General features: G+C 51.1%; 1 protein-coding gene across 5 annotated transcripts in view; it reads left to right on the forward strand.

Moving 5' to 3' along the window:
* Window positions 1-1448: 1448 nt before the first annotated feature.
* The window catches only part of SLC23A1 (solute carrier family 23 member 1), a 17756-nt gene continuing 9672 nt past the window's right edge, over window positions 1449-9532 (forward strand). The window contains exons 1-13 of one of the 5 annotated variants that reach the window (XM_012808528.2): window positions 1449-1639; window positions 2221-2334; window positions 2761-2918; window positions 4192-4280; window positions 4436-4503; window positions 4676-4857; window positions 4989-5109; window positions 5401-5557; window positions 5856-6003; window positions 6786-6891; window positions 7110-7239; window positions 7350-7493; window positions 8531-8626. In XM_012808528.2, coding sequence (XP_012663982.1) covers window positions 1604-1639; window positions 2221-2334; window positions 2761-2918; window positions 4192-4280; window positions 4436-4503; window positions 4676-4857; window positions 4989-5109; window positions 5401-5557; window positions 5856-6003; window positions 6786-6891; window positions 7110-7239; window positions 7350-7493; window positions 8531-8626 — 1549 coding nt within the window. In that variant the 5' untranslated portion in view covers window positions 1449-1603. The remainder of the gene's footprint in view (window positions 1640-2220; window positions 2335-2760; window positions 2919-4191; window positions 4281-4435; window positions 4504-4675; window positions 4858-4988; window positions 5110-5400; window positions 5558-5855; window positions 6004-6785; window positions 6892-7109; window positions 7240-7349; window positions 7494-8530; window positions 8627-9532) is intronic. The other 4 variants (XM_023515994.1, XM_003782147.3, XM_023516003.1 and 1 more) reach the window with 4 other exon arrangements.

Consider the following 9532-nt stretch of genomic DNA (forward strand, 5'->3'; position numbering starts at 1 on the left):
TTTTTTCCAACTCCTGGGCTCAAGCAAGTCTCCTGCCTCTGCCTCCCAAGTAGCTGGGACCACAGGCACCTGCCACAATGCCTGGCTATTTTTTTGGTTGCAGCCATCATTGTTGCACATTGTTGTTTGGTGGGCCCAGGCTGAATTCGAACCGGCCACCTTAGGTGTATGTGACTGGTGCCTTAGCCACTTGAGCCACAGGTGCCGAGCCAAAAATTCTTAATATTTTTGGAACAAGGGTCCCACATTTTCATTTTTCACTGGGTCCCACAAATGTAGGATGGTTTTGGCTAAGAGGGGGAAGGAATCCTTGTCCTGATGCAGGGTACTATCCAGGCCAGGCCAGCATAGGCAGCTCTGTCTGCAGCCCATCTGTTGCCTGCCTCAGGGATCCAGGGCAGTTCAAACCAATCTAATTTTTTTTTTTTGAGACAGAGTCTCAAGCTGTGGCCCTGGATAGAGTGCTGTCGTATCACAGCTCACAGCAACCTCAAACTCTTGGGCTCAAGCGATTCTCTTGCCTCAGCCTCCCAAGTAGCTGGGACTACGGACACACCCCACAGTGCCCAGCTATTTTGTTGTTGTTGTTGCAGTTGCAGTTGTCATTGTTGTTTAGCAGGCTAGGCTGGATTTGAACCCATCAGCTCCAGTGTATGTAGCTGGCGCCCCAGAGGCTTGAGCTATAGGCGTGGAGCCAAATCAATCTAAATTTTAGGATTTGTTTTCTAAAACCTTGCTACCTGTGTGGATTTGCTTAAATCACACTTACTAAATCTGCCCCCTCAGCTGTGAAAGGGGTTAATACCATACCATCCAGCACCAGTGGGTACATATGACATTGCTTATATGTTGCTTGGCACAAGGTAAATCCTCATAACAATCCTTATAAACAGATGGTTATGATGATGATGATAATGATTAATTTGTTACTAATAAAACTGGGCCCGGGCACGGTAGCTTATGACTGTAACCCCAGCACTCTGGGAGGCCGAGGTGGGCAGATCACCTGAGCTCATGGGTTTGAGACCAGCCTAAGCTAGAGTGAGACTCTGTCTCTAAAAATAGTTGGGCGCCTGTGGTCCCAGCTACTTGGGAGGCTGAGGCAAGAGAATCCTCTGAGCCTATGACACCATAGCACTCAACCCAGGGTGACAAAATGAGACTCTGTCTCAAAAAATAAATAAATACATACATAAATAATAGAGAGAGGCCTCATACAGGGCATTACAGGTGAGTGCTAATTTCCGCTCTCTTTCCTCCCACCTTGCCCAGTGCTTAGTAAATTTCCAAGGCTGTCCCCTCCTCACCTCCTCAACTCTGGCCCTCTCTTGGAAAACAAGAACAGGACCCATGCCCAGGTTCAAGTGTGGGCAGGGAAGGGAGTACTCAGGAGGCAAATGTGGCAGAGGTTGGGTGGCCTTTACCACTATGGCCAAAGTTAATACATTACCTCTACCCGGATCCCCCTTTCGCAATCCAGAGCAGGGGATCTGGTTATAGATTTACTTTGAACAATGTCTGATATGTGGAGTAAAGTCCTCCTTGGCTTTTATAAAGTCATCTTTTCTTCTCCTCAGGAACTGCTCAAACCTGTGCCCCAGAGATGAGGGCCCAGGAGGACTCCGAGGGCCAGATACAGGTGCTGAGGGATGGGTGGGACCTGGGGGGACCAGGCGGGTGGGGACTTGAGGGTCTGTGAAGGCCTTCTCCCTTGGGAGGCCAGAGAAAAACATTCTGATGAACTTGATAGAGAGTGACTGTCCCAAGTTGAATGTGGCAATTGGGGCCTGGAGTGGAGGTGGGGATGAAGGAGCCTAAGCCTTGGGACAAGCTGACTCCTGCTTGGGAACCAGTAGGGGCCCAAACTCTCTGCCAGTGACTCCCCAAGGATCTCCAGGGGCAGATGTGAGACTAGACTGGGGTTTTCCACAGTCTTGCTCCCTCCTGGTGCTCTTAGGTCTTCTGACTTAGAGGCCTATTTCCCTGCTAAAATCTCCAGATTCTGAGGGCTCTAAAAACCAACACAGTGGAAGCAATGTGAGGTGGGAGGCAGGTGTGTCCAGGTCAGGTGACAAGCAGGTGGATGGACTCTGGGGGAGGGTAGTGACCCGACTCTGAGTTGCTGACAGGCCACTCAGGATACCTGATTGATTCGGGCCAGAATAGACTTTGCATGTCCCTGTCACTCCACCCTGAGCTGCTTTTCTCTAATGTGCCTAGCATGAGTGCACCAGGGACCCCCCAGTGTCGCTGCCCGCAGAACCCAAGTTTGACATGTTATACAAGATAGAGGATGTGCCACCCTGGTATCTGTGCATCCTGCTGGGCTTCCAGGTGGGTTCCCCCAGGGTCTCCCATCCCCACTCTACCAAGGTTATCTTGGGTAACAAGGTTATCTTGGGTAACAGGAAGAGAAACCTAAAGTCAGCACAGTGAATGTCACCAAGCAAGGGTGGGAAAGAGGCTCAATGGGGCCTAAAAGAGGATTAATACTCTTCCAGGTGGACTGCTGGTCACAGAGAGAAGGGCCCCCTCCACAGAGGCTGCAGGAATAACATGGGGGAGATTAGTGACCCCTAGGTTGGTGAACAGCAGCTCTCTGGAAATCCTTTGTGCAGAGTCAATCCTAGTGGGGCACATTGCCAAGGGTGTCACCAGGCCCACAGAAGTGAGCATGAGGACTCTAGGGGGCCCCAGATTCCCTATGAGCTATACGGGCCCTGCCTCATGCACTCTGCGCTCTCCCCTCCACACTCCCAGCATTACCTGACATGCTTCAGTGGCACCATCGCTGTGCCCTTCCTCCTGGCTGAGGCGCTATGCGTGGGCCACGATCAGCACATGGTCAGTCAGCTCATCGGCACCATCTTCACATGTGTGGGCATCACCACTCTCATCCAGACCACGCTGGGCATCCGGTGAGCAACCTAGCTCCCCCCAACTGTAAACTCTGAGAGGCCACAACAGGAGCAAGTGGCCACTCAGATGACTCTGATGGCACAAAAAAGCTGCTATCCATTCCCACCTGCTGCTCCTACCCCCAGGTCAGACTTAAGAGGTAGACAGCATGACTAGCACTGTGGGCACCTTGATTTTGGTGTCCCCTCAAGGACAAGGGGTCTGTAGGTTCAAAGAGATGCTTTCTAACTGGGCTGTCCTTAGCTTAAGGCCTACTCTGAATACTCAGAACCACTTCTTCCCTGCCCAAACTGCCATCCTTAAGCTCGCTCCTCGGGCCTATGTGAACCTTTTCAATGGCTCACCCTCCCAGGGACCCCCTGCTTCCATGTGTGCAGCCCTGGGCCTGGGGAGCTAAAGGATTGAGGAGTGGGGGAGTAGGGGAAGTGGAGCTCAAATGCAAAGTCTGAGCTTCCCCCAGCCATCCATGTAAGCCCTCCTTATAGTAGGAGAGCTGGTGTCAAGTTGGAAAGGGGGGTGGTTTTTTTTGTTTGTTTGAGATAGAGTCTCATTATGTTGCCCTTGCCGTAGTGTCACAGCTCACAGCAACCTCATTGGGCTTAAGTAATTCTCTTGCCTCAGCCTCCCAAGTAGCTGGGACTACAGGCACACACCACAACGCACGGCTATTTTTTTGTTATAATAGTCATTCTTGTTTAGCAGGCCCAGGCTGGGTTTGAATCCGCCAGCCCTGGTGTATGTGGCCAGCTCCTTAATCACTGAGCTACCGCACCAGGCCTGAAAGGGGGTTGTTTTGAGATTTGTTTTCTTGACAATCCTGCCTGGACTGTCAATGATTTCACTCCCTGTCTTGCCCCCATTCTTGTCCCTTTCTCTGTGCCCCTTTTCCCTGATCTCCCTGTGTCTATAACCCTCCTCCCTACTCTTTTTTTTTTTTTTTTTTTTTTTTTTGAGACAGAGCCTCAAGCTATCCCCCTGGGTAGAGTGCCATGGCATCACGCTCACAGCAACCTCCAACTCCTGGGCTCAAGCGAGTCTCCTGCCTCAGCCTCCCAAGTAGCTGGGACTACAGGCGCCCGCCACAACGCCTGGCCATTTTTTGGTTGCAGCCATCATTGTTGTTTGGCGGGCCCAGGCTGGGGATTCGAACCCGCCACCTTAGGTGTATGTGGCTGGCGCCTTAGCCGCTTGAGCCACAGGCGCCAAGCCCTCCTCCCTACTCTTCCCCATCCTACCCCACTTCACCTGTGCTGCTCTATGCTTCTTTCCCAGGCTGCCGCTGTTTCAGGCCAGCGCCTTTGCGTTTCTGGTTCCAGCCAAAGCCATTTTGGCCCTGGACAGATGGAAATGCCCCCCAGAAGGTTGGCACATTTCTGGGGTCTGCCCTGGAGAAAAGGGGAGGTCCAGGCCTGAAGGTCTGGGCAACTGTCCCTAGTCCAGACAGCAGGGTGCAGTCACAGCAGCATCTTCTCTTCCTGTCTCTGTTCCCTATTTGTGTGTGTTTGACTGTCCCCAGAGGAGATCTATGGTAATTGGAGTCTGCCCCTGAACACCTCTCATATCTGGCATCCACGGATACGGGAGGTAGGTTTACATGTGAAGGTAGAAGAAATTGGTCCCAAGGAGGGTGGTAGATGGGACTGAGGGTCTCTGCTAAGTTGGGGGATTCAGGGAGGGGACCCATGAGCTTTTCTCCTGCTAACAGTCAGGTCATGGCTTTTTCATAGTGACATATACCTGATATTTGTGCTTCCAGGTTCAGGGTGCAATCATGGTGTCCAGCATGGTAGAAGTGGTAATTGGACTGATGGGGCTGCCTGGGGCCCTGCTCAACTACATTGGGCCTCTCACGGTCACCCCCACTGTCTCCCTCATTGGTCTCTCTGTCTTCCAAGCTGCTGGAGATCGAGCTGGCTCCCACTGGGGCATCTCAGCTTGGTGAGCAGGCATCAGGCCTGATCCATGTCTTGCCCCAGCCCTCCAGCCTCCTCATGTCCTGCCCCCTTAGTACTTGCTTCTGGGCCCAATCTGGCCTACCATCCACCTCCTCCTTATGCCTCTGCCCCCAGCTCCATTCTCCTGATCATCCTCTTCTCCCAGTACCTGCGAGACTTCACCTTCCTGCTGCCTGTCTACCGCTGGGGCAAAGGCTTCACTCTTTTCCGCATCCAGATCTTCAAGATGTTTCCTGTGAGGAGCTGGCAGGTGGCAGGGGCTGGGACTAGGACTGGGGCCAGAGTAGGGGCTAAACCTGTACCCAGGGCCAAAGTGGGGACAAGCACAGGAATAAAATGGGAACTAGAGCCAGAACAGAGGTGAGGTCCCAGCCATAGGCTGGAGCACGTGTTGGGACAAGAGTTTGAGCCACTGCTAGGGGAAAAGCTGGGGCTAGGGTGGCAGCTAGGGCTGAAGTTGGAGCAGGTTTGTCAGGATCAAGACCTCCATTACCTTCAGTGTACCCCTCACTCCACTGTGCTTCAGATTGTGCTGGCCATCATGACTGTGTGGTTGCTCTGCTATGTCCTGACCCTGACGGATGTGCTGCCCACAGACCCGACGGCCTATGGCTTCCAGGCACGAACAGATGCCCGTGGGGACATCATGGCTACTTCACCCTGGATCCGCATCCCCTACCCCTGTGAGTAACACCACTTGGACCCCTCAGGCTCCAACTGAGAACACTATAAGACAGGTCCCTGGTGACCCCTTTCCAGTTGATGGCAACTACCATTAGCTGCATATTTTCAGTGTGCCAAACAGAGTGATATTCTACTCAGAGAAAACGTCACTCCAGCTTTATGACTCTTGAGTGGCCAAAATAAACTCGCACAACTGCATGGCTCCTATCCCAGCTCCAGATCTCCTTACTTGCCCCTCTCACAATCACTGGCCAGTCCACCCCTGACCCATTACAATCTCCATCCCACCCCAACTAGGTCAGTGGGGCCTGCCCACAGTGACTGCCGCTGCTGTCCTCGGAATGTTCAGTGCCACATTGGCAGGCATCATTGAGTCCATTGGAGATTACTATGCATGTGCCCGCCTGGCTGGTGCACCACCCCCTCCAGTACATGCTATCAACAGGTATGCCTACCTGCCCTCCTCAATATCTGATCCCCTCAGGGGCCACTCACAAAGTGTAGGAAGGGGCTCGGTGCCTGTGGCTCAAGTGGCTAAGGCACCAGTTACATACCCCTAAGGTGGCAAGTTCGAATCCAGCCCGGGCCTACCAAAACAATGACAGCTGAAATCAAAAAAAAGCTAGGTGCTGTGGCTGGCACCTGTGGTCCCACCTACTTGGGAGGCTGAGGCAGGAGACTTGCTTGAGCCCAGGAGTTGGAGTCATAACAGCACTCTACCCAGGGGGAGAGCTTGAGGCTCTGTCTCCAAAAAAAGAAGTGTAGGAAGGAATTAGAGAAGTCACTAATGCTCTGCAGACCTCAGTTTTCTTATGTGATGGATGCTCTTATCATGTTGTGTGATTATTGGGAGTAGCTGAGAAGATAATGGAGTCAAGAGGGAGCAGTTGTAGACAACGCTCCATGTGCCTGGCTCTCAGTGTACGCTCTTGTACAATCTGCTAACCACTCTGAGAGACAGGTACCATTATTTATCCCCATTTTACAGATGAGGAAGTTTAAGTCCAGAATTGCCCAAAGCAGTAAGTGCCAGGGCATTGGGACTAATGCTCAAACCTGGGTTCTTGGCTCCCAGACCTCCTTTTAGCCTGGAGTGGGGAGTACTAGAGACCAATAGTTGCAGCTCACACAGTTCCTAGAGGGTGGGCAGCTGGCCAGGGAGGTGGGAAGACTCAGACTGGAGCAGAGACTGGACCACACCCCATCAACTCGCATTTTTCCTTACAGGGGCATCTTCACTGAAGGCATCTGCTGCATTATCGCTGGGCTATTGGGCACAGGCAATGGGTCCACCTCGTCTAGTCCCAACATTGGCGTCCTGGGGATTACCAAGGTGTCTGACAAGCCAGAGTAGCATTCCGTGTGTTGCAAACCTGTCCCAACCCGGTCCCCACTTTGGTCTAGCAGCCTCACCTTGTCTTTGAGAGGTCTCCCAGCTTTGTCAAGCCCCAGCTGGTTCATGCCTGGCTCTTATAACAGGCCCCTGCCCTGGAACTAACCCTGCTCCCAGCCTTACCCCTAGGTCTAGCTCTGCTTCTGGCTTCCTGGCAGGTGGGCAGTCGACGTGTGGTGCAGTACGGTGCAGGTATCATGCTGATCCTGGGCACCATTGGCAAGTTCACGGCCCTCTTTGCCTCACTCCCTGACCCCATCCTGGGAGGCATGTTCTGCACCCTCTTCGGTGAGTGCTTTGTGTGGGCCTGGGCATAGGGACCGAGGTGAGGCTTGAGTCACCAAGTAGAGGATCCATAGGCTGCTTGATGCCTCCAGCGGTTTCTCTTGCTCCTTTAGGCATGATTACAGCTGTGGGGCTGTCCAACCTGCAGTTTGTGGACATGAACTCCTCTCGCAACCTCTTCGTACTGGGGTTTTCCATGTTCTTCGGGCTCACACTGCCCAATTACCTGGAATCCAATCCTGGCGCCATCAACACAGGTGCCTCAGGCTGTCTACTGTCTCCAGAGGTGGGGGAGGTGGGATAGATCCAAAACTTTGAGCACAGCCTCCTCCCTCAAAGGATCCACACAAGTAGAGCCACAAATCCTACTCAACTTTATTCATCAGCTACTGAGAGGCTAATTAGCATTTGTGATCAACTTAGACACTTTCTGTGGACAGATACTGAGCTTTATGTGTTCATTTTATTTTATTTTTTGAGACAGAGTCTCACTATGTCACCCTGGGAGTGTTGTACAATCACAGCTCACAGCAACCTCAAACTCCTGGGTTTAAGCAATTCTCTTCTCTCAGCCTCCCAAGTAGCTGGGACTATAGGCTCGGCTATTTTTTGGTTGCAGTTGTCATTGTTTAGCAGGCCCAAGCTGGATTCGAACCTGCCAGCCTCAGTCTTATGTGGCTAGTGCCATAACCACTATGCTATGGGCACCAAGCCCATGTGTTCATTTTATTTTTCAAAACAAATCCCTGAGACAGATACTATTATCACCTCCATTTTACCACTAAGGAACAGAGATGCTGAGAGATTAAAAGATTTGTCGCAAGTCAACAATTTTAAACTCATAGATAGGATGTCCCATGCGGTGGCTCATGCCTGTTATCCTAGCATTCTGGGAGGCCAAGGTGAGTGGACTGCTTGAGCTCAGGAGTTGGAGACAAGCCTGAGCAACACAAGATCCAGTCTCTACAAATAGAAAAAGTAGAAGGGCACTGTGGCAGGCACATTGGCCCCAGCTACTTGGGATGCCGAGACAAGAGGATCACTTGTTGAGCCCTACAGTTTGAGGTTGCTGTGAGCTATAACACTATGTGGCATGGCACTCAACCCCAGGGTGACTTGATGAGACTCTCTCAAAAATAAGTAAATAAAAATAAACCCACAGATAGGAAAGAGAGGTACAGCTAGGTTTAAAAGTCCTTTACAATTTATATAAGGAAATGAGTAGGCTGAACAAGTGGGAAGTTCCTGAGTGGGAGTTCCTGATAGGGCCATGACCCCCATTGCTCTTCCACAGGTATTCCTGAAGTGGATCAGATTCTGACTGTGCTGCTGACCACAGAGATGTTTGTGGGCGGGTGCCTTGCTTTTATACTGGACAACACAGTGCCAGGTATGGTTCAGCCTTGGGAGGGAAGCATAGTAGGCTGGACCCATATGCACCCCAACAGATGGTCCCTGAGCCAGAGGGGCAGGCAGGTCCAATGCCATGCAGGCCCTGTGGGGAGCATCAGAAACAGGTGGGCTGGTAGAGTGCTTCCTGGCTGGAGGGAAAGATCTAGCATTAGGCACAGGCATGCCTTGTAGTTCTTTTAGAGGGTGGAGCTAGAAAAATCATTTCTGGGTCTTTTGAGTCCTTTCTCCTCTGTTTATTGAGAGTCACTGGGCCAAAGGTGTCTTGTAGGACAGACAGAAATGTACCTTCCTGGCAAAATCCATTCCAAATGTCAGTAGCCTGCCACAATGACTACTAGAAGCTTTTTACCAGTATTGTGGCGGATACCTTGTGGGGACCCTGAGAATCCTCCTGGCTCAGTAAATACAGGGTGCCCAGTAAATTTATTTTAAAATGTTACCAGGTGTTCTAATAACATAGTTAACATTTATTCAACATCTACTATGGGTGAGGCAAAGCTGTTACCTCACTTCATCTTCAAATATTATGGCTGTAAAGTCACAAAATTAACAGCGCAAATCTGAGATTTTTTTTCTTCTTTGAGACAGAGTCTCACTATATCACCCTCAGTAGAGTGACATGGCATCACACTCACAACCACCTCAAACTCTTGGGCTCAAGCAATTCTCTTGCCTTAACCTTCCAAGTAGCTGGGACTATAGGCACCTGCCACTTTTCTTTTTTTTTTTTTTTTTGTAGTTATAAGGTCAGGATGTTCCCAAACTCCTGGACTTAAGTGATCCTCCTGCCTCAACCTCCCAAAGTGCTGGGATTGCAGGCAAGTGCCACCACAGTTAGCCTGAATTATATACTTTTAAACGATTAAAATGGTGAGTTTTATTA

This window comes from Otolemur garnettii, unplaced genomic scaffold (assembly GCF_000181295.1).
Source record: "Otolemur garnettii isolate 467f Iridium unplaced genomic scaffold, OtoGar3 scaffold00003, whole genome shotgun sequence".
Classification (NCBI taxonomy): Eukaryota; Metazoa; Chordata; class Mammalia; order Primates; family Galagidae; genus Otolemur; species Otolemur garnettii.